This window comes from Gymnodraco acuticeps, unplaced genomic scaffold (genome assembly GCF_902827175.1).
Source record: "Gymnodraco acuticeps unplaced genomic scaffold, fGymAcu1.1, whole genome shotgun sequence".
NCBI lineage: Eukaryota > Metazoa > Chordata > Actinopteri > Perciformes > Bathydraconidae > Gymnodraco > Gymnodraco acuticeps.
Window position 1 is genome coordinate 533,713 of NW_022992079.1, and position 25,457 is coordinate 559,169.

The 25,457-nt window shown below is 40.2% G+C and overlaps 1 protein-coding gene across 1 annotated transcript in view; it reads left to right on the forward strand.

Moving 5' to 3' along the window:
• Positions 1–25,457, forward strand: part of stab1 (stabilin 1) — a 129,993-nt gene that overhangs the window by 82,099 nt on the left and 22,437 nt on the right. The window contains 5 exon segments of the mRNA XM_034202366.1: positions 114–258; positions 4,269–4,402; positions 22,988–23,153; positions 23,780–23,886; positions 24,941–25,060. Coding sequence (XP_034058257.1) covers positions 114–258; positions 4,269–4,402; positions 22,988–23,153; positions 23,780–23,886; positions 24,941–25,060 — 672 coding nt within the window.

Sequence of the window (25,457 nt, forward strand, 5' to 3'; positions counted from 1 at the left end):
CGACTAAACAGGTTTCTTAATATACCTTATATGATAAAATATCTTAAATAGTTGGAATTAATATGAGCACATATGTTGGTTTAACCTGCTGACTAGTAATCTGGTTCCTCCAGAACGAGCGTCAGTGCGAGTGCCTGCCGGGCTATGTGGGTAATGGAGTCCAGTGTCTGGAGAAGGTGGTGTCCCCTGTTGACCGCTGCCTGGAAGACAATGGAGACTGCGACCCCGTGGCCACCTGCAAGGACCTGCATTACCATGGTAACACATCTTTACTGAGATCAAAATTATTACTACTGTTGTGTGACACATCTTTACTGATTGCTATTACAATGATTAATACCACACCCTTACTGACTATTACAAAGATTACTACCATGGTAACAAATCCTTACCGACTATTATTACAATAGTAACATATCTGTTTTAATTTAAGTTAGCATGCTTTTTTTTGCAATGGTTTTTAATGCCTTTTTTTACTACGGTATTATTGAAATGTATTTATTTATACGTTTATTCCACACAACTATTATTACGATTGTAACAAAGCTAGGCTTAGTTTTATTACAACTTGTTATTTATCTGTTATAAATAAAGATAATTTACATTTAATAATACAACAATAATGTTAGCATTTAGTAAAATTCTGTAAGCACTTTATTACCATTGTAACACATCCCCAATGCCTTTATTCCCTTGATACCATCCTCACTGACCTCAATAACCATAGTTACACATCAGTAACGCTGATTTTGTTACACGTCCATAACACTGTAAACACCTAATTGTTGTGTTACCATGGCAACATGTCTTAAATTAACCAGTAGCTGTAATAATGCCTCCACTGAGAATCATGTTGGCTCCATAGTCTTACTCTATTGCAGTTGCCATGGTAACCGCTTATTCTACAGCAGCTGACCTTTAATTAGCTCGTTAAGGCTGTGAGCTTGTAAGGGCTCGTTAGGGTCATGAGCTCGTTACAGCTTGTTAAACATAAGTTTGTTATTACCCCAAGACGATTCTTACTGGTGCTCATTAATCAGGGTGTGGTTATGATACTGCATTCACAACTAGATACATATGGCAGTTTTGTGGTAAACATTAGCTAGCTTTTTAACACAAAGCTTACTGATAGCCAATCACGGAGGAGGATTTCCCTTGGCTCTGGTATGGCCCTTTGAATAACTTTATTTCCTTCTTTTTTTTATACAGTTTTTGTTTTGTTATGGTATATACAAACCTATACACACACATAGTGACAGACAATGTAAAGTACCAATAATTACTTAAAAACTAGGAATTCGTTCATAAATAAAAATTAGGGAAATAAAATAGAATCCTAAGAAGGCTATAGCACGTTTATATATAAAACAAACAAAATAAAATATTACAAATATACATTTCCAGTTCTCCTACTTTACCTGTGTTATGCATTCAAAGGATGGAAAACCGGTGAACCGGCGACAGGGTCAAGACTCATTGATGCGCGTGGAGAGTGAAGGTTGGCTTGTGTGGTCCGATCCAACAGAAGAGCTACTGTAGCTCAAATGCTGAAACAGTTCATGCTGGTTCTGTTAGAAAGGTGCCAGAACACATAGTGCATTGCAGTTTGTTGCACCCACCACCAACCTAAACATTGTTGCAGACCATGCACACCCCTTCATGGAAACGGTATTCCCTAATGGCAGTGGCCTCTTTCAGCAGGATAATGCGCCCTTCCACACTGCAAAAGTGGATCAGGAATGGTTTGAGGAACAAGACAACGAGTTCTAGGTGTTGATTTGGCCTCCAAATTCCCCAGATCTCTATCCAATCGAGCATCTGTGGGATGTGCTGCATAAACAAGTCCGATCCATGGAGGCCCCACCTCATAACTGACAGGACATAAAGGATCTGCTGCTAACGTCTTGGTGCCAGACACCAAAGCACACCTTCAGAGGTCTGGTGGAGGTCATGCCTAGACGGGTCAGGGCTGTTTTGGCCGCAAAAGGGGGACCTACACAATAATAGGCAGGTGGTCATAATGTTATTGCTGTTTGGTGTAGACTTTGTAATTATCTCCAACATATAATCACTAATATTTAGGATCAGTCAGTGCAGATACTTTGTAATTTACTCAGTAGGTCTAAGGAACCTTATTAACATTTGTCAGAAAACGTGTTAGAAAAATATCACTCGTCACCGGCTTGTGCTTCAATATCAGGATACATGTATTTATTATCCTTGCAAGAATGGAAGTAGTCATCACATACAGTGCATTTGGTACAACTAGTTCCTGAACAGTGTCATTCACATGCTTATATTCAAGAGAGGGTGTTACACAGTCACAAGATGGAGGAATACCGGTTCAAAGCAGTATACAATGTTTAGTTTAGATTTGCTAAGACCCACATCAGAAATTATCATGCTTGTCATATGTCTATCTCCATAGAGGCTGAATCATTATGTTAATCGTTGTCACATAGCTATCATATGCCTAAAACAGTGTGTCCTGACCAGTGGCGAGCCGTGACTTTTTTTTATCTAGGCCCTATCAACCACAAGTACGGGCACGAGCAAAAAATAGGACTCAAGAGCACAACCAGGCAATAAGGTCTTTAGTCAAGCGTTTAATCCAAAAGGTAAAATAAAACAGGCAATGATCAAAAAATTTACTGACTGGAAGTAACGAAAAACAACCAACTAAGTTGGCGTAAAACTACTAGAGAAGCAACAAAAAAACAACCAACTATGTTGGTACAAATGCTAAGCAGCTAGAACAATAGCTTACGTCAGGAGAGAAACATGGAGCACTTTCTGCTATACAGACAAGACGAACTGGCACTGACCAAGGAAACAGCACAGACTAAATACACAGGTGAGGAGTGATCATTAGGGACAGCTGAGGCTCATTGAGGCCAGGCAGGTGATTAACAGGGAACGAAAATACACAGGTGAGGGAGTGAGGCGATCAGCCAGGGCAGGATGTGACAGGCCCTCTGATCCCCCCTTCCCTCAAAAAAGAAAAGAAAAGAGGAGTTATTACGTCACAGCGTATACTTCAGCGGAATATCAAAACAACGGCTCGGGGTGCAAAACGCATCAATGACAGCGACCCTACCACTCAAAACAACACCATTTATATAAACACCTATCATGACAGGGCACCCACAGCCAAGTAACAATTACAAATGAATGAAGTCGGCACGACGGCCCACATTGAAAATGACTTAGGCTTACCTTTGATGATCAAATCACTGAAACACAAAGTCCATCCTCCTGTCCTTTTGGATGAAGCACTTGATGGCGGGTCATTCAGCTGATCCTTTGCCACTCCAATTTATCATTGTAACTCAATCTTGAAAATGACTCGGTTAATAATTTTGCAACGATGTCATCACTATCACTGACATGAGCCATCATGAACAAACTTATGCTAATCATAAATCTATCGATCATAAATCTATCGATTAGATTTATGATTAGAAAATTATAAAAGTAGGGTAGACATGTGGATATTATCCGGCTGAACAAAACGTGCATTTATCTAACAGGTTCGTTTTCCACAGACCTTATTTCGAACTATTTTCCAAAATCCTATGGAGAAATGCCATTGCTTTTTTGTCGAGGGAATCCGAGCGCAGCTTACTTCCGGGTTTTAGGACGCGTCACTGCATCACTTTATACACATGCATAAACTTCACAGCGGGCGGAACTTGTCATAAAGTCCGTGAAAATAAAGCCCACCCATTTAGAGGGAAGATATGATTGGTCAATTGAACAGTCATTTGACATTACTCTCTCGTTGAGTTACTATAGCGGGCCCTCTGTGAATTCATAGCAGGACCACCAATCAGCTCCTGTCTTCACAGTAACTTGCAGAGACGGCTCAAGGAGCTTCTTTCATTTAACCCTTCACATTCAAACAGAAACTGAACTGGCAGATTCGAAGGATTTATTTCTTTGGAAATGTTATTTTAAATACAATTAAATCAAGTTATTTTGGTCAAACTAATGAAAAATATAACTAAAAATATTGAAAAAAAGAATATTGAAGAAAATGTTGTTTATTTAATGTTTTCAAATATTATTTTTTAGAATATCTTAGTCCTGTTACGTACACAGCTACGTAGGGCCTTTGTTATCATGTGTACTCTGATATTGGAAGACTACATTCAGTATTTTCCCAACAATGTGCCTGATGTTTTTTTTTCCTTTATTTTTCACAAGTAGAGAAAACTTTTTTTTTAATCTGAGGTGAAGATAAAGGCAGCATGGCTATTGTTTTCCAGCTAACACAGCCGGAGTGTTCCACCTGCGCTCTCCAGACGGGAAGTACAAGATGAACTTCAGTCAGGCCGACGCCGCATGCAGGGCCGAGGGAGCCGTGCTGGCCAGCTTCAAACAGCTGGGAGACGCACAGCAGGTAAACCCACCTACTAAAGGGGTTTCCATGGAGACACCAGGCCCGTCAATACACCTTGTATACAGTAGATTTGTAAGGACAAATGTTTCAGATAAGGACCACTGTGCAATTTCTCTTTCCTAAATAGCTTTATGAATGCAAATACCATTTTGCAAGAAGAAACCTTACTCAATGTTTAGCAGTTGTAATAATGCTGTTGTCCCGATGAACAACAGTTTTATTATTATATTAGCCTTTACTAATTCGTGCATAAGTATTAATTATATTCATTCTAGAAAAGAAAGTATATTTCCTCAAATATTAACTTGGTTGGATCGGGTGAAAACATTATAATAACTATTTTTATGAAAACGTAATTCATTTTTATGACTTTTACTCAAACAGAATAATAATAATAATCAAGTAGATGACATAAATGCAAAGTGCTCATAAAAGACATTTCTAGGGTTTGAGATATCCTGGCCTGAGAAAGTCCAAAACTAACTGGCATTTACTGCATAGACAACCATTTCTCTGGGTGTATACCTAATGGCTTTGCTTCACAAAACGTTCTCAAAATGATTCTACACTCTAAAAACAAATGCCTTGGCTCAACAAAGAAAATCAACGCAACGGTTTGCATCGATGTTTATTGAGTTAAGACAACTTCTAATGAAATTGTCTTAAAGCAACAAAGTTATTTGAGTTAGGGGAGAAGGCTTTTCTTCTACAATCAGAGGTGTTTTTAATTACCACTTACTTAATAATTGGTATTATAAACACAAGTTTTGAAGTTGATTACTCAAAAGATTAAGTTGTTCCAACTAGTTTTACCACATGATTTAAAAGGAATTTTAAGTTGTCTGTACTTAATTACCCTCATTCGGGATACAAGTTTTTAAGTTGATTACTCCAAAAATTAAGTTGCTCCAACTTGTTTTACCGTATGATTTAAAAGGAATTTTAAGTTGTATGTACTTAATTACCATCATTGTGAATACACGTTTTTAAGTTGACAACCATTTATAAATTAAGTTGCTCCAAATATATTGTATTCAATAGTTTTTTTTCTTAGCTTTTTCATGTTTTTGCCTTTAAAGAAATAAATTAATTGATTCCACAACAAAAATATTAGGCAATTCACTTTTTATTTTGAACTGCAGTTGTTTATTTCAATACATGATGTTTCAATCAGGAGAGAATTCATTTAGTTTGAACATTTATTGACACATGCCATATGATAAGGTGCATGAACACCTGAAATCACAGCTAACTGCAGGAGAGAGGAGAACCATTTTATAGTTTGGCTGCAGCACGTTGATTGGCTGCTGGAGAATGAGGTGAAATGTAATAGGTTAAAGAGAACGCCTGTGATGAGCTGATTATATGCAGCTGCGGAGTGAATATACACCCAGTCTTCCTGAAAGAACTTGCGCTGAGCTTCATTTAAATCTTGAAAAAAAAGAGAAATAACACACATTTAAATTGCCCCACAAATAATAAATAAACACATTAGCCATATTACCATGGTAAATGGGGACACAGCAAATAAATGCTGCCATCACAACGAAGTTAGAGGCCTTTGCATATTTAAAACCAGTGCCAAATATGTCAAATCAAACAAACTCTCAATGGCCACCAGTCTGCAGATCACACACATCAATTTGACAAAAGATGTAACAAAGATGTTTGCACTGCAGACAGTCATTATTTCAAACAGTATGAACACATTTAATGCAGAATGCTTGCTCATTCATTTGTTTCCCTCGACCACGATGGTTGCCATCGTATGGTCAGATCCTGGGGTGGACCGGTCACTGATGAAGGCGATATTCATGTCCTTTTGAAGCACATTACATAATAGGTTAGCGCATAAGAGATAATGAATTAGGTATTGCATACTTTTTAAACTGTCACTCTTAGCAAATTCAGAGCCATTATTACCAGCTGCTAAAGCAACGCTGGTATTGTTTTCACCTATTGAGTCTGCATGTGTGTGTCATCATGGCAATGTGGTCCTGAAGACACACAGAGGTGCTTTTGAGTACTTTGCTTAGTGTTTAAATGCATGTGAACAGATTTTGTCAATCACAACCGTGCAAGTTTTAGTGTACCTTCTCATCTTTTTTGCAGGTTCCATACAATAGTTGAACTGGTTAAGAGAAGAGCAGAAGCCACTTTTCAAATGTTACACAATCCTTTTCCCATGCCATTGCTGTCAACACCTATCCATGCTGAACGTTGCTAAGATATTATTGATTGGGGTGTCGCCAAAAGTGCAATATGCTTCAACATGTTTCAACATGTAACTGACAGAGAACAGTGCTTTTGTCAGAGAGCACTGTGCCCATGGATTTTATTTTATTTCAAGATTTTTAATTACGCCGCTAAACTCCTTGAAAAGGTCCTCTTCCTTTTCTCCAAGGTACACGACAAGGCAGCGGATGGATATAGTTCTCTGCGTATTTCAATTGTATTGTGCTATTTTTGAAAAAGGAAAAAAAGAGAAATGACCTAAATGAATATATTCTGAATGGGTGACTGCCAACAACTTGCATTTTAATGACAACTCTAAATAACGATCCTACCTCAAGAAGCATGTCCTTGATCTGCTTCACCGAGATTCATTTTTAATAAAAAGCGATATCACAATAGTAACCAAAGTATTTTTACTCTCACAGTAGCCTCTACTACTTTGTATCCTCTCACAGAACTATTCACAGTTCAAAGGCTGCTAAGTTTGCCTATACAGTGCAACTACAAGGCTATCTACTGTATTTGAATGACAAAAGATGACACTCACCTTAAAATGTCCTTTGTATATTTCTATTTGTCTTAACTGTGGGAACTTGTCCAGGCATGTTAAGTGGGAGTGGATTTGAAATCCTTAACTCAAGGTGTAGAACAATTAAGTTATCAAGCCAATTGCATTACTTACTACAACTTGAATTTAGTTTTAAGTCAATTAACACAGAAATCAGAGTTTAAATTACACACAATATTAAGTTGATGTAATTACCAACATTATTACGTCAACACAACTTATAAATTAATGTTTGGAAATTAACTCACATTTTTATCTTGCAAACATGCATTTAATTAAGTGGAGGTGAGAGGTCGCCTGAATTCGTTTTTAGAGTGTACCGTTGAGCAAAGACAGTGAAATCATTTTCCACTCTCCTATAAACATTTACAAAAAGACATTTGTATTTTAAGAAAAACATTTTACATAGAGTATTTTTTGTTCGCATTAGCCATTTATGTTAAATGGCTATCATTTTGGAATTAATGGTATTTAGTTTTGCCTCTTAAGCTTGCTATTTCCCAGTCTGTTTTATTAATATCTTCTTGAATATCTATTCGTCATATCTGCCTTTTATATGATTCTTTTTCAGAAAACACAAATGTCCCATTGAAGAAGGATACTAGCCCACCTCCAGGAAGATATGTTATTTTGTGTGACTGGCGAAGCGTACTTATCTCATCTTATTTCTTTCTTCCGCCACAAATGTTGTCACGCTACTTGTCCGGCAGCGTTGACACGAAACACACAAAAAATACATCAAAACGTGCGGAATTACCGGGATTGGGTTGCTCTAGAGATTCGCCCAGCCATTTTCACACAAATCGCAGAAAACTGCGATCATTTGCCCCATAGGATTGAATAGGAAATCCATTTGAACAGAGCTAAAAAACACCCCACTTTGACCCCATACAGATTCTGCATACTTTAACGTAGAGCAAGAATTACAAGTTTAAACGGTTCTTGAGAGACTTTATTAGACTAATTGGATATCTTTTGATAGCTAGTACGGTTCTCACGTAGTCGCAGCTTACGTTTTGAGAAAATGTCACACTGTTTCACATTTTATAATGGGTGTGTATGCGAGAGCTTGTTAAGACTTAAGACCCGGACACACCAACCCGATTTTGGCCGTCGATAGATGTCTGGCCGTCGATGAGCGTCCTGTCGCCCTACTCACATTGGTGTGTCCCGCACCGTTGTGTCTTTTCGGCCGTGCCGACACCTTCCGCCACCGATTCGACATGTTGAATCGGGAGGCTGTCAGCTAAAGGCCGTCGGCCAAAGAAATCACTCTGATTGGCTGTTCAGCTTAGCAAATCAGTGCATGAGAAGCAAAACGGAAGTGAGCCTCGTGAGCTTCTCGCTGTAGAGTGAAAATGGAATGCACACGCTATTTGTTGTTTGTTTGTATCACGCAGTCTGTCTTCCGCATGGATGTATAATAAGAACTGGATACAGCGTCGGAGGCGGGGTCTCGTTCTTTCCTATATATTTCCATATTTGTCCTATGGCGCATGAGGACAAAATGGCCCAACTTTTCAGGGAGCGAAATGTCACAGATTACCCATCATGCCTGGCTGTCAGAGCAGAAAAACCTTTATGTGCAACACAGTCTCACTCCCTGATAGTCCAATAGCGACGCTTGGTCAGGGTCCTTATATATGTGTTACGGCCGCCTTGTTACGGCCGCCGTGTTACGGCTGCGCCGCGCCGTTCACAGAGATCGCGGCCACTCTAGTCAAAGGGTGCTATTCCACCACACGCGGCGCGTTACGGCTCAGAAGCGTCCCAGAAGCGTCCCAGAAGCGTCTCGGCGCAGGGCTCCTCTAAAATTAGGAGGTGGAACGGTCAGAGCATTCGGGCCAGGCCCATCCCCCAAATATACTAATTTTGCAGACCCCCCTCCTTCATCACAACACCTTCACTACGACACGTACAATGGACGATGAGGTTTTCATTATAGAAATGGAAAAACACTGTTTTATACGATGTAACCAATGCTTTTTACAAGGACAACATCAGAAAGGACAAGGCCTGGTTTTTAATCGCTAGAGTTTGTCGAGTGGAAGGTAACAACTACATATTAATGTTTTAAAGTTAATTAATACTTGTAGGGGGTGCACCCAAAACTGGCTCCTTCTCCTCCCCCCATCCCCCCGTAGTCTTTCAAGTAGGAGAATAAATGCCAGCGTTCTCCTCCGGTTTACAGGCACTGTACATTATATATATAGAATAATTATGATGATGAATAAAAAATGTTACCACTAAAATACAGCAACACATCTTTGATTCATGTCATTTATAACTGGACTATTACAATTATTATTAACGGTGTCTGTAGTCTACAACACAACAAAATAGGAAATAACAACAATAAACACAATTTAAACAGACACAAAAATAAACCATTTAACTACGTTGCCTACTTACTTTCTTATAGAAGTACAAATGTCCAGGATGCCCAAATCAATAACAAAACTGCGAGCCTGCATGCACGACGCTCCGCTTCTGAAACGCTTCTGGAACGCGCCCGGTGGGTTATGACGATAGGTGAGTCTGGTGGTTTTAGTCCGGATGCTGCGGTACCGCCTGCTAGACGGCAGCAGACAGAACAGTTTGTGGCTGGGGTGATGGGGGCCTTTTTATAATCCTGAGGGCTTTCTTTAAGGTTAACCTGGTATTTTTACTCCACTACATTTATTTTAGTTACTTTACAGATTTGGATTAATGATGTGAAATATAAACAACCCTTAAATCAGACTTTAGTTACACCTGAGTAAAATTCAGTGAAGGTGATTGTCAAGTGCCAACAATCAGGCGAGATATTTGATAGTGGGTGCTTGAGAAGACTAAACATTTATCTGCAGATCTCTATAAAGTATATTCATTACTCGTTATTCTCTAATCGTTAATTAAAGACTGTATATTATGGCTATTTTGCACATCCCTTTCAAGATTTTCTAAGGTTTATTCACATATCATACACAACTACGGTGTAGTTATGCAATGAATGAAAAACTTGGGTCACAGGCTCCTCAACAGTGCATTACAAGACATCTACTGTATCAATATGTGTGTATACCTCCACCATTAAACTGTCGTATTCTGCACATTTCTTATTCTATCTACATACATCTTATAAGAGTATAATAAATATGTATAATATCGGTTAACATAAGTGCTTCCACATAGTTAACATTGCATGAAAGTTGATTGTCAAGTTCCAAATCAAACCATGCAATATATGAAACGTTAAGTTATCTGTAGATACCCCCAAAGCTTTTTTCTTATTTAAAAGAAGACCTTAACCTAAAGTATTCTTTGATGTTTAAATGAAGCCTTATTAGTTTGTCTGTTTTGCACATCCTCCTATTAGTATCTTTTTTAATATCAGGCACTAAACTGTTTTATTGTAGAGATCACTTACAGTATCTTCTTGATATTTTCTATTCTATATTTATATCATTGACCTTCTACTTTCCCCCTATTTTGTAATTAAATGTTTTCATCAAATATAACATATTCAAAAGTGCTTTACAAAAATGAAAGACATTAAGAAAAAGGCATTTTAAAACAGTCATTAAAAAGCAACACAATCTACCTGCATTGCATTACTCTAAACGTGTAATAACGTGCTTTAACCAGTAGGTGGTTTGGGTTAAAAAGCTGTCAAGTTTACAGTGTTAACACAATAAAATATACTGCTGTTTCTGGTTTAGTTTACGACGGATATATTTTGTTATTGTTTTGATATTTGTAACACAAAAGCGATGGAAAAACCCCACAGCAACACAGAAAAGATGGTCTTAACATGACCCAGCAGTCTAGTAGTTCATAGAAAACAATAATAACAAAACAAAATATTACTACTAACTTTATTGTGAAATTAAAACAGAACGGTAAAAGAATAGTTTCCGGTCTATTCTGAGGCCTGATCTCTGTAGATAAATAAAGAACTACGACAGATGTGTAATATTTAATGCAGCGAAACCATTTATTACAATGCATTCATGTGATGACTTTCAAAGAGTAAAGCAAGCACGGCAGAATAAAGTATGATTTTATCTTTTACGAAACGTTTTTTTTATATGGAATGCAGTTGGAGGTCAACCAATCACAGAGCTTGAGGACTAATCACGGGGTTTGTCGAGCAAAGTGGAACGATAGCTGAGGATTCTGGGTAGTGTAGTGTCTTCGCGGCCATCCTAAACTCTGAATAAATATTTGTTTCTCCGAATCGAAGGGGAAAAATACAAAAGCATTGTACACAATTTAAACCAATCAATGTTGTGTAATTAACAAGGATAATCTGGTGTTTTTGAGTTGATGAGTAGTGCAGATATCACTGTAAAATCAATCGACAGTAAAGAGAATACTTACTTCCGGGTGTAAAATCCTATCCAATGGGAATGGACACTCACATTGCCTTTAACTGCCGCCGACATGGACCGATGCAGTGCTTGCCTGAGCGTCAAATACCGCCGCCGATGGGAATACATTGCAATCAGTTGAAAGCTCTTTGCGTCCGTTTATGAAGCTGAAGGAGACTCTGCGTGTCACAACTGCACGCCAAAGGACCCTGACCAAGCGTCGCTATTGGACTATCAGGGAGTGAGACTATGTTGGTATGTGCGCTCACAGAGCATGCGCCCCTTAAGCCCCGCCCCCGGAGCTCCCACTCTCGGCTCAGTAGAATGAATGGAGACAGAAAATACATCTAGATTCGGCTTTTAGTGCATTTTACAACTTTAATGACCTAATGATTATAATAAGGGCTATAAAATAGTTCATACTGGGTAGTTTATTTAGTTTAACAAAAATTATCCGCTGATTTACAGACGTCTCTTTCCCGATGTTAGTCAATGTAAAAAAGTCTTTCTGGGCCCAGTGACATAACGGACTGATACGGAAATTGTAGTACCGCCGTTTGGACACATCGAATATTTTCATCAGAGTCCGGCGCACTTCCTGGGGGCTTGGTCTTCCGGTTGTTGCCTCTTTTGAATGACGAATACACACTACCGCCGCCATGCGCAGTTCGTACGTGCTACTTGGCCGTCGGCTGAAGTCTTTGCGGTGTGTTCCAGTGCGACTGTTGGCCAAGACGCAGGAGAAGTGAGGCGGCACAACAGTTGTGTTCCGTCGGGACGTGTTCTTTGGTGTCAGTTTGGTGTGTAGGCCCCTTTAGAGTGACATCACTATTATTAATAATAATAATTATACATTTGATTTATATAGCACACTTTAAAAACAACGTAATCTCAAGGTGCTTCACAAAGCTATAAGGAGAAAATAATAAAACAAATAAAATAAAACGATATCTAAAGGAGCATATTGAATAAAATATGGTAATATAAAAAATAAAAATAAAAGGTTAAGAGCATCAAAGGTTTAAAATAAAATAAATAAATAAAGTAAAGGACAGTCAGTAAAATGCGGTGCGGAACAGGTGGGTCTTGAGGCATTTCCTAAAAACTGAGAGTGATGCCGAGGTCCGTATGTTCTCTGGAAGCTGATTCCACAGACGTGGACCCAGGGAGGAGAAAGCACGGTCTCCCATGCTGACCAGTTTTGTCCGTGGAACAGCCAGGAGATTGGAGCTGGCTGACCTGAGTGTGCGTGAGGTATGTGAATGTTTTCTGGTTAGCAATTCCTGTAGGTGGGTGGGGCCAGTGTGGTTGATGGCGTTGAAGACCATTATGAGGAGCCAGAGGAGTGAGTGAAGGATGGGGGCCCAGCTAGAAATGTTTGGTTCTAAAAACATTCTGAGAATGTTACATTCATTGTTCTAGGAATGTTTTCAGCGGGAAGTTTTCTTTTGGTTCTCAGAACGTTCTTCTGAAAGGTAGGATAACGTTCTCTAAAACATTCTTAAAATGTTTGGTGATAACGTTGTTAGAACATTATGCCCTACTGTTCTTAAAATGTTTTCAGCTGCAAGTTAGATTTGTTTATGTTGCCAGAATGTTATTATTTTAGAGAAGGATAACATGGTTTATGTTTAAAACATTATGCAAATGTTCTGTGGTAACAATTTACTAAAATATTTTTACATTATTAGAACAAAGACATAATATTCCTGTAATTGTTCAACTCAAAATTCCTGTGGCCATTAGGATGATTTTGATAGTTTACTTAACTATTGGAATTTGTCTATTAACACATGTAAAAGGATGACTCGGAATCAGTTGGTGAAAGTAACATTTGTTTATTAGAAAAGGGGAGCTGGGAGTGGAGGTTGGTTATGGCGGCAGTGGGAAACAGTTGTTCCAGGGAGTGTGGAAGGCCTTGGATTCCTCCTGGGAGAGACACAAAAATGAGTGTGAGGCAAAAGCAGGCAAAGTTGTCAAAGAATATGCTGGCAAAAAGCTAGAGCGGCACGCAACAATCCGTTCACGGCAACAATATGGCAGGGAATGAGTGCAGGCTGCAGGCTTTCATAGTGTGACTGATGAGCATGTTGCAGGTGTGGTTGATTGGAGATTGCTCCCAGCCGTGTAGAGCAGACCAGCAGGCAGGTGGGGGGAGAGAGAGACACACAGTAGAAACAAACACATACAAACACTAACAGGGGTTTAAGGGACGGGCAGTGATAGTCGGTCCGTTCTTCTACTGTATATGTCTGTCTTTGGTTTTCTAAGTGTTATTCGATCCATATGACAATAGAGATATGTGCATAAACAACAAAAACACTTGGGGTATAATGTTCGAACAATGTTATCACCAAACATTTTAAGAATGTTTTTAGAGAACGTTATCCTACCTTTCAGAAGTACATTCTAGGAACCAAAATAAAACTTCTCGATGAAACATTCCTAGAACAATGAATGGTAACATTCTCAGAATGTTTTTAGAACCAACGATGTCTAGCTGGGAACTCAGACATACCTACGCAAACATGCAATATCATGAATTACGTGCTTGTTTTGTTTTTAAAAAGGAAAATATGGTGACATCAGATTTTTTTTAAACATCCTTTTCAAATAAATGCAACAAGTTTGTTTTTTAAAGCGCACTTCAAATAAATCTGACGTTGACCATGACCGTGTTAATATTTCGCATCACAGGAACGTTTTATAAAAAAAGAATAACCTCCTGAAAACTTTATCCAAATGTTGCTTTCAAAATGTTCTTCTTTGGTTATCATGTAACATTGAGGGAACGTTTTATAAAGAACATCTTTAATGTGTTACCCAACAACGTCCAAAACACATCCTTAGAATGTTGCAGGCAAAACGTTCCACCTTTGTTAACATATCACATTAAAGGAACATTTTATAAAACCCTTTCTGTCATCTCAGGCCTCAATAACATCCTGAAAATATTTTCAGAATGTTGCTTGGAGAATGTTCTTAATTTGTTATCATGAAACATTGAGGGAACGTTTTATAAAGAACATCTTTAATGTGTTACCCAACAACGTCCAAAACACATCCTTAGAATGTTGGAGGCAAAACGTTCCACCTTTATTAACATATCACATTAAAGGAACGTTTTATAAAAAAGCTTTCTGTCATCTCACGCCTTAATAACATCCTCAAAACATCCTCTGAATGTTGCAGTTAAAACGTTATGTCTTTTAAACCTTATAGGAACATTATTTGAAAAAATAAACATCCTAAAAAGGTTCTTTGAACATCAGATTAAAACCTTTCTTTAAAACCTTATTAGAACCTGTAGGTAATGTTAGCCAAAGTTGTGAGAACGTTCCCCGCTAGCTGGGGGTGATTTGCTCTGATTTGCGTGTTTTTGTGAGTAGCCGGGCGGAACAGTTTTGTACATATTGCAGTCTCTGAGTGTTTTTTGTTGGAATGCCTGCAAGCAGAGAATTGCAGTAGTCAATGCGGGAGGTGATGAAGGCATGGACCAGTGTTTCTGCGTCCGGTTTGTTGAGGGAGTGATTTTGGAGATGTTCCTCAGGTGGTAGTATGAGGCTTGGTAGACCGTCTTAATGTGTGCTTGGAATGAAAAGGATGAGTCCAGTTTCACATCTAGGCTCGTTACAAGTGGGGAGAGGGGAATGGAGTGGCCATTGATGCTGATATGAGGGATATCGTTTTTTTGTGTTGGATGTGGTGTTCCAATCAGAATGGCCTCTGATTTGCTGCCATTTAGGCCCCAGCCACACAAGGACGATAACGGTAATATCCGCTACAGTTCTCCATCATATAGACCACACAAGGCCGACATGAAAACGCATAAAACGATAACGGGTCCCAAGGCTGCGAACAAAACGGCTCTGTGTTTACGCCTATACGATCATTTCCTGATAACGTTGAAGCAATAGCCCCGCCTCTCCCACCTCTCCTGCTCTGAGATCAGCTGCTGGGCTGTCAGAAGAGGGGGAGGAAAAGAGAGGCTCCGTTTTTTATTCTTATATTATTATATAGAGTTGTTATCAATTTGTTTTAAAGCTCAATAAATAACAAAGAAGATCTCTGACCGGCACTTTTCTAATTTTTTTCGGAAGATTTCAACTTTAACGGACATGTTGAGCGGCGAAAAAAAAATCTAACTGAAACTCTGCCGCACGGTCCCCTCGTCCCTTGGAAGAGGCGGAGAGGTGGGTGTTTTTCATCTGCTGGTGGCAAACCGGAGAGATTTACGTTTCTGGTGCCTATTGCGTGTGGACGGAATACTTTTTTGATAGCGATTTCGGTCCGTTTCCGTTATCATCCTCGTGTGGCTCCAGCCTTAGTTGGAGGAAGTTGTTGCTCACCCAGTGGTGTATGTGTTCCAGGCATCTTGAGACTTTTGAAAGTGCCAGATGTTTATCCGGGGCAGTTTGGAAATAAATCTGTGTGTCATCGGCATATGTGTGGAAGTTGATGTTATGGCTCCTCAGTATTTGTCCCAGGGGCAACATGTAAATTAAAAAGAGCAGTGGCCCAAGGACTGACCCTTGGGGTACACCAGAGGTGACATAGTGTGTGTCGGAGGTGCTTTTCCCAAGACGGACATATTACTGTCTTCCTGTGAGGTACGAGTGGAAAAAGTCCAGAGCCTTGCCAATGATTCCCACCTCCTGGAGTCGCCGACACATGATGCGATGGTCAACAGTGTCAAATGCTGCACTTTTGTCCAGCAAGATGAGTAGGCTTGTGGAACCAGAGTCAGCCGCCATCAGCAGGTCATTTCGAACCCTGACCAGAGCTGTTTCAGTGCTGTGAGCTGGTCTAAAACCAGACTGGAAGGTTTCATAGAGCTCATGAGTGTGGAGATGTTCGTGAAGCTGAAGGGCAACAACTTTTTTCAGAACTTTAGCTAAAAAAGGCAGGTTTGAGATGGGGCGGTAGTTTGAGAGTACCTCAGGATCCAGGTTGTGCTTCTTCAGGACAGGTCTGATGGCTTCCAGTTTGAGGGAGGGGGGGACCTCACCACTCAACAGGATTTGTTTATTATGATGGTGGAAGTTGGAATAATGGATGGAGAGCAGGCTTTCAGTAGGGAGGTGGGGATAGGATCAAGGGCGCAGCTAGATGAGGTCATTGCTGAGATGATTTTTTAAAGCTCAGCTTGCGTGACCTCCGTGAAGCAGTTAAGGGTTGGTGCATTTGACGGAGCAAGTACAGGATGTTGGGGAAAGACAGGTTAGTTTTTGGAGGCTTTAGCGATGTTAAGCCTGATGTTTTCAATTTTTGTTTTAAAAAGTTCCATAAAGCGGTTGCAGTCATCAGTTGTAGGAGTGGTTGATGAGGGATCACTAGGCTTGAGCAACCGATGTATTGTGGAGAATAGGTGCTTGGGTTTGTTATGATTTGTCTCAATCAAATTGGAGTAGTAGGCTGACTTGGTTGCTCTCTATGCCGAGGAATAGGCCTTCTGGTGATCTCTAAAAGAGAGCAGGTGAACAGTTAGGCCATGGTGTACCATGGGGCAGAGCGATGGAAAGACACCACTCGGGTTATTTCAGGTGCCAGCCTGTCTAGGCACTCATGCAGGGTGTTATTATACCGGTGCACATGCTCTTCAAGTGAGAGTGCAGCATGGGGCCTGGATAGGGCAGAGGAGAGGGCAGACGTTAGCTGAATATGGTCTATGTCCTTGGTCTTACAGAAGGTAATGGTACGTTTTTTGCCAGGATTCAATGGGTGAGACATGACATCCAGCAGCACCATCCGGTGGTCAGACATGCCAAGCTCAAGAATGTGGGTTTTGGTAACTGTGACATCACCAGTGATGGCAAGATCAAGGGTGTGGCCATGTTTATCAGTAGGCTCTTGTATATGTTGGGTAAGAGGGAGACAGTCCAGGAGGTTGAGGAAGTCTGTGGCCAGTGAGCACTTAGGGTCATCAACATGAATCCCTAGGATAACCAGCCTGGTGAAAGTAGGGCATATAGTTGTGAGTAGGCTTGAGAAGTCTGAGATGAAGGTTTTATTTGCCTTTGGTGGTCTATAGATAGAGACGATTAGTAGGGGTTCTGGAGCTAGGCATTTAACAGCTAGACACTCAAATGATGGCAGATCAGGAACCTGGATTTCAGCCATGCCAAAAGTTTCCCGATAAATAAGCGCCAGCCCCCCACCACACCCAGAGTTGTGTGCTTTCTCAAAGTATTTATATCCTGGAGGTGTAGCCTCATTTAAGGAGAGATAGTCACTATTGTGATGCCAAGTTTCACTAAGACATAAAAAGTCAATGTTATTATCTCCAACAAATTTAAAACAAGTGATTTGTTTGTGAGAGACTGTATGTTTAGGGAGGCAAGTTTGACAGGCTTCAGCAGTTGGGAGGGGAGTGTGTGTTTTTTGAGGAAGAAGTGATGTCTATTAGTGGTATAAGCGGCATCACTCTGATGACGCAGTTGATACGCGCCGGTGCGTCCTGCAGTCCCGGTGCGTCCGGAACCTCTGTGGATATAGCGTGGGCGTTGGACAGGACCATGGACTTATTGTCATCCGAATATCCTGAAGGGTCCGTGGTGGTAGTATATTCCGTTTTTGATGCCGTGGCCAGTTGAGCACCGAAGGCTAGCAGGTTGTTGGTGACTGAGCTAGCTAGGTGGCTAGCAGCACACCGATAGGCAGCAGTCCCGGCGAGGGCATGTTGCACCAGGACAGCAAGACAGCAGGGCAAGTACCATGTTTTCACTGCTACTTTGTACCAAGGCAGATTCTCAGAGCCGTACACATGAGCCCCGCTGCGAGGCTCCGGCGCTAACAGTTCACGAGCGTGCTCCACTAGCACCCGGATATAAGGCGCTGTTATTAAAGAGGGAGAGTCCTCTCCTGTCAGACTGAGAGGCTGATAACTACAGCTCAGTGAGGTAAAGGACTCTCTGAGAAGTGGAAGGATAGTCCTCTCCTGTCAGACTGAAAGTCTGATAACTACAGCTCAGTGAGGTAAAGGACTCTCTGAGGGTGTAGATAGTTCACTTTAGTATAAGTAGTGGGTCTCAAACGGTTTGGTAATCATTTATGTAAACAAGTATTTCCAAGGCACACTTTTATATGATCATTATAGTTATACAAAACAAGAGAATAACAGGTATGAAATCATTACAACTCATACTATAGGACAGTAACACAAAAATACAGGTTAAAAGGGGAGTGATTTGTAAAATATGCATAAAGAAAAAGTAAATCTGTTTACAGTTCTGTTTCATATGGGTATTGTTGAGATACCCATATTGTTGTATCCATAGATTTAGTCCCTAATTTTGCTCTGAAAGTGCAGCAGATTGATGCATTTAACTTCAATTGCCCCCGGACCCCCCTAGAGGAGGTGAGGTCCACCACCTGCCCACACCCCCTGTCAAATTGTCCCACCCACATTGAGGATGCTTCCTACGCCCATGCTAACTGCAGCAGTGGAGGTATTGGATATACAATTGCTTTCTTAATACAAACTGGCAGACTGGTAGGCTAATACAAAATCAGCGTCAAAACTCAAAGACAGACTGACATAGATAGAAAACAGATTTAGGTAAAAAAAACAGCAGTTTGAGCTAGTTTACAGTCGGAGAAGCAGCGAACAAGCAGCGCCAGCATCCTCTCCCTTACTCCCAACTCACAACTATTGTTTGGCTGGCCACAATTTTCACTCTTCATACATACTTTGCTGATGATAATGTAGAGAAATGCCGCACTATATGCTCATTTAATCAAACGGACACATATAACAAACACAGTCATCAGGTGTTCATCTGGTATCCTAAATACTCTGGGTAGGATATTTAGCAGATTACAGTTTTTTAATTAGAAGCAATAATGCAGCACAATATTGTAGGAGTGTGCAAATAATCGTATTTTAACCTTTAACAACAGCCTCCTTAATGGAGGGACCTACACAATACATCACGGTTTCGTCCGCATAAAAATGTAAAGTTGCTCCATCCACATTTTGACCTAAGCTGTTGATATAGATGGAGAATAGTGGACCTAAAACAGAACCTTGTGGTACACCATTTGTAATATTTAACCACTCAGAAGTGAGCCCATCAAAATGAACACATTGGGACCTTTCAGAGAGGTAGTTCACAAACCACCCCACTGCATTGCTGGATATGCTAATACTGGCCAGCCTCTGCTTCAAGATATGATGATCGACGGTATCGAACGCTTTGGAAAGATCAATAAACAGAGCTGCACAACTCTGCTTATTGTCTAAGATACCCGCAATATCATTCACCACTTTCATTGTCGCACTGATGGTGCTATGTTGCTTTCTGAAGCCTGACTGATGTTTAGACAGGATGTCCTTTTTACATAAAAACTCCTTTACCTGTTCACTCACTAGGCGTTCAAGAACCTTAGCTAGAACTGATAATTTAGAGATGGGCCTATTATTATTTGATAAAGTGGCCTCCCCTCTTTTTAGTAAAGGCAGGACATACGCTGACTTCTATATTTTTGGAATTGTGTTCGTGCTGAGGGAGAGGTTAAAAAGAGAAGTAAGAGGTGGTGCAATAAAATCTGCAGCTATCTTTAAAAAGAAAGGTTCTACGTTCAGTGTTTCCCACAGATTTGAAATATACTTGGGGGGGTGGTGGTAGTGGGGGGGGGGGGGGGGGGGTTGAGGTGACGTGCAACAACATTAACATGAACCTTTCTGTTGGTCGCTTGTTAGCAGACCCTTCACACGATGGCAGAGCGAACAGGTACAGGCAGGGCCCATAGTGATAGCCCTATAGTTTAAATCTACTACCCACAAATAAACATATGGTCATGGGTTACTATTTTTTTTAAAAATGGTAAATGTATTTAGGAACCTATCCATGTGATTTTAAGTGGGGGTGGACCTCAAATCCTCTAGCGGGGGTCTGGGGGCATGCTCCCCCGGTAAGATTTTTTTTTAAATGTTGGAGTTAAATGCATCAATCTGGTGCACTTTGAGGGGTAAATAAAGAGACAAGATATATGGGAACACCTATATGAAACAGAACTGTATACATTTCAATAATCATAAAATCAGGGCCATAACCAATAATATATCCAATATGAAAAAACACTGACACCCTCAAATGGAAATATGTGTTTACATAAATGGTGACCAAACCGTTTGAGACCCACTGAGAACTTAGACTAAGTTAACTATCTAAACACTCAGAGTCCTTTACCTCATCATGTAGACAGCCAGTCACCCTGTGTGAGGCAGGCCACTTAACAGGCCAGGCCATCGGGAAACCCCCCAGTCCTCCCGATGGCCAGTACGGGACTGGGTACAGGAGGCGTAGAGCGAGGGATCATTGTCCACAAGTTAATCGATCGCAGATGGCATCGTGGTCACGGACGAATGAAAAAAAAAAAAATTATGAAGAAAAAATAAACCTAAATGGGTCGCGAAATATACTTGGGCGGCCGTCCCAGTATAGTCTATGTGTGGGAAACCCTGACGTTGTCTGGACCAGCCGGTTTCTTAGGATCTAACTTGGTTAAGGCTTCATGAACAACATCAATAGTAAAAAGAGAAAAACTGAAGGGGTTTTCCAAACCACATTGTTCAGAGTCACTGACTGTGGTGTTCACAGAAGCAGAGTTAGAAACAGAATCAAACAGAGAGCCACAGGACACAAAATGCTCATTAAAACAATTTAACATAGTAACCCTGTCCGATATAGTGCCAGATGCTGTGGTAAGGCAAGGAGCTCATTACAGATTTCACCCGTGGATATAGATTTAATGGCTTTCCAAAATGTTCTAGGATTATTCAGGTTTTTTGTGGTAACTGACATATGATACTTTGACTTAGTGCACTTTTGATTTGTGATGTGAAGCTATTTCTTAGCTGCTTAAAATGAAGCCAGTCTACCTCTGAGCCTGATTGCCTAGTCTTTGCCCAGGCCTTGTTTCTCTCATGTAAGAGACAGTTCAGCAGAAAACCAAGGATTATCTCGTCCCTTCACTCTAAATGTACGCAGGGGTGCATGTCTATCTATCATTTCCATAAAACCAAGATAAAAATAAGACCATGCAGTTTCAACATCATCAAACAAATCGGTTTTTCCTCAATCAAAACCAAACAGGTCATGTACAAAACCATGCTCCACAAAATGTTTTATGTCTCTCTTGATGATAATGCGAGGTTTAACCTTTTGGACTTTTGTGTCCCTAATTGTTGCTACAACACAGTGGTCACTCACATCATTTACAAATACTCCCACAGATGAGTATTTATGGGGAACATTAGTTAAAATGAGATCAATTAAGGAAGATTTACTAGGGGACTTAATATTAGGGTGAGTAGGACTGTCTACAATCTGTGTAACATTTAATGAAATACAAAGGTTTTTAAAATCCTCTGACACTGTAGTTAACCAGTCCCAGTTAAAATCGCCAAGTAGCACTATTTCCTTGTAGTCAAGATGAGATAAAAGATTTGCCAACTAAGAGGCGCTTTCACACCAAGTACTTTGCCGTACTTAGTTCCCAGTACTTAGTTCATCAGAACTCTTTAGTTCTGATGAACTAAAGAGCAGATCGCGTTCACACCGGAATAAGTCCCTGAGGGAGGATTAGGCAAATGAAGCCGCTGACGTCACTTCTTCTTCTGCTTTGGGTTTACTGGCAGGCCGCAAACAACTTCACGGCGTATACTGCCACCCGAAGTCCCCGGCCGGAAGTCCCCGGAGTTGGGGACCTTCTGAGTAAATCGCTCCCATGTTTTTTTTTGTGTTGCCATAAGTTAGTCTCTCTCCGTTGGTGCGCTGGGCTAATGCTAATAATGCTAATGCCAGCAAATACAATGGCGGCTTCACAACACTTTTCCGAGTTTTACGGGGCGTGGTTTGCAATCCGCCCAGCCAATCAGAAATGGGAACCTTTTTCTCCCATGAAAGTACCTGCTCTCTAGCAGGGACTAAAAAGGGGGTGAAAAGGTTCTCATGAACTAAGTTCTAGTTCCGATTTGTTTTGGTGTGAACGCAACATTTCAAGAACTATCGGAACTATACTGGGAAAAGTACTCCGGTGTGAAAGCGCCTCTTGACTGCTGAGGGGGGTCTTTAACAGCCCACCACCATGACCTGTTGGCCCTTTGCGACTTCAATATTCAAGGCTAAACATTTGAGTTGCTTACTAATTGATTTGAAAACCAACGTGGTTACACAAAACGTATTCTTCACATAAATGGCAACGCCATTAATAATACAACTTATGCTATTAGTACTTACTCAGCGGGGGTAATGTTAGCATCGGAATGCGCACCCAAGTTTCAGTCACACAGTCAAAATGTCTCTGAATTTTGTAGTTGTAGACGTTGCTTTATACTGATAATACTGAAGTATACTTTTCAGCAGTGCATGCTGGTACTTGTGATGCACCATTTATCCCGCAGTTGTCGTTCTTCTTCTCTGACAGCTAGGGATGCATCTGTGCGTGGCCGGCTGGATGGAGGGGGGGAAGGTGGGATACCCGATACGCTTCCCCTCGGTCAAGTGTGGAGACAACCACGTGGGCCTGGTTATTTATAAAGAACCTGTGGACCAGAGCAGCATGTACGATGCCTACTGCTTCAGGCTCAAAGGTACTGCGGCAGCACAGTCTGTGTTCGGACAGAGGAAGATGTTTTTTAATCACCCCAGATTTCAGCTCCTAAACGGCATATGTTGCTTTCGTTTGCTTTTGTTTAGTCTGCTGCAGCATCACAAAACCCCTTGTCTATTCTGGTGATGACTCAGACACACATTTATAATTCGGGACGAATATTTTCATTACTCATTCTGTCACTTATCTCTTTATACTACTGGTCATACTCTTTCGTCTTTAAGGGTTGTTGGTGGCATTTTATCATTTTAACATTTGAAAATATAACAAAATATATATTAGATTTGATTTATTGACTTTATTGTAATATAATTATAAATCCAACATATCTGATTTTGTCAGGTACATAAGAATAATGTCAATCATTTCATAAAATAGGAAAAAAGGTAATCAGAATGAAATTATGAAACAAAAGTGCCAAAATGTGTAAATTCTCACATTTGAGAATTTGGAACCACAAAATGTTTTTGTTTCAGAATGTTTGCTTATATAAGTCTCTGTGCCTTAACAAATGGATAAGTTGAAACAGTTTCAGCACCAATTGCATTAATTTCAAATGTAAGGGTTCCTTTGCTGAAATAAACTTGTGTGTGTGTGTGTTGGCAGATGTTTCGTGTGTGTGTCCTGCCGATTACATTGGAAACGGAGACTTCTGTAATGGCGTCCTGACCAGCGTCCTTGCATCCTACAGCAACTTCTCTATCTTTTACAAGGTAAATGTGAATGTGCTTTATTTAAACATCATTGTTTCAAGCATAGTGTTGTGCTTGCATGATCGACAACCTCATTCAAATTTCACCATCAAGGACTCATGCGCCAGCTGTTTACAGCTTTTAAGCTGACTAAAAGAATCCAATCATATTCATGCAGGTGTCTTTTAATGATGCTACTGTAGCGGCCTCTATGAATATCATTCACCATTATCTGTGGTTAAACACAGGCTTTATCTTGTGTTACTTTGTATGTTTTGTTTTATCTGCGCACAAACAGCTGCACTTACATGATACTCGGTAAAACTGACGTTGCCGTTCTGTTTCTATGAACAGTGTTACCGCCCAGGTTTAAGTGCTACTCTCGGTGTCGCGCACTGCTCGACTTTTTTGCAGATCGCTACTCTCGAAGTTCAAATTATTTCAACTTTAACAGCTGACCTTTCGAATGGCAACGAATCAGATGAAAGCTGTAGTGGCAAAAGCTAGCAGGGGAAGTAACCATAGAAACGAAAACAACTAGCTGTTTTCATCCCAAGGCTCTGTGCCCAACCTCACCTTACCAAAGAGAAAATCCCGTATCGTTTGAATGCAGAAATAATGCACTGGTTGTCTCTCTAGTTTCGAGCTGTGTTAATGTGTTAAGAAATAGGAGTGATTCGTCTCTATTTTCTCACAACTTCTACACTTCCATTGTTGGAATCGAAAGTGGCATTTTTTAAATCATACACAGTGACTTTAACGACCGCAATTGGAAATGGAACATACCAAAATCCCAAAAAATGTGCTTGCCTAGGATCAATATTTTGACTCCCAAATCCGACAGGAACAGATCAACACATCAAAATACAAACTATAATCTCTGTGGTCCTTGCTGGTCGAGAGGGGTTCTGATGAGCAAAATCACATTATCATCTTAATGCATAAATACCTTTTGACTTGTTTATGTGATTATTACACTTTTTGCATTTTTTTTCAAAAAATGATTGGGTGGATTTAAAGTTTTAACAACAAATAACTTCACATTCCTCTCTTTCTTTCTCCTCCCTTTGTGTAGTTGTTGTTGGACTATAGCGGCTCGTCTACGGAGGGCAAACAGCTCGTTGACTTTATGTCTCACAGGAAGTCTGAGGTCACGCTGTTTGTTCCTCATAATGCCGGCTTTGCTCCAAACCAGGTGATGTACCCTTCAATAATAATAACTATAACTAAATGCATTTCAAATACCAACATCAGGTACCCTTTTAAGTTAACTTGTTTTAATGATTTGGAGTTTATATAATGCTCAAAGAAGGCAGGTGTATTTTATATTTATATCTAACTGTATATCAACATTTAATAATGAAGAATTAGACATTTACAAAAGCAGGATAGAAACATACTTAAAGGTAGGGTAGGTAATTCACTTCAGAAACACTTTTTGTTATAATCCATGGAATGCTCTTAATATCCCGATAGCAATGAATAAATTAAATGCTTTGACAATAAATATATACAAATATTTCATCTGTGGAAGCTAAAGTAACTGGATGGCCTACCTGCCTGTCAGCCTTCCATCTCGTGCACAAACTTAT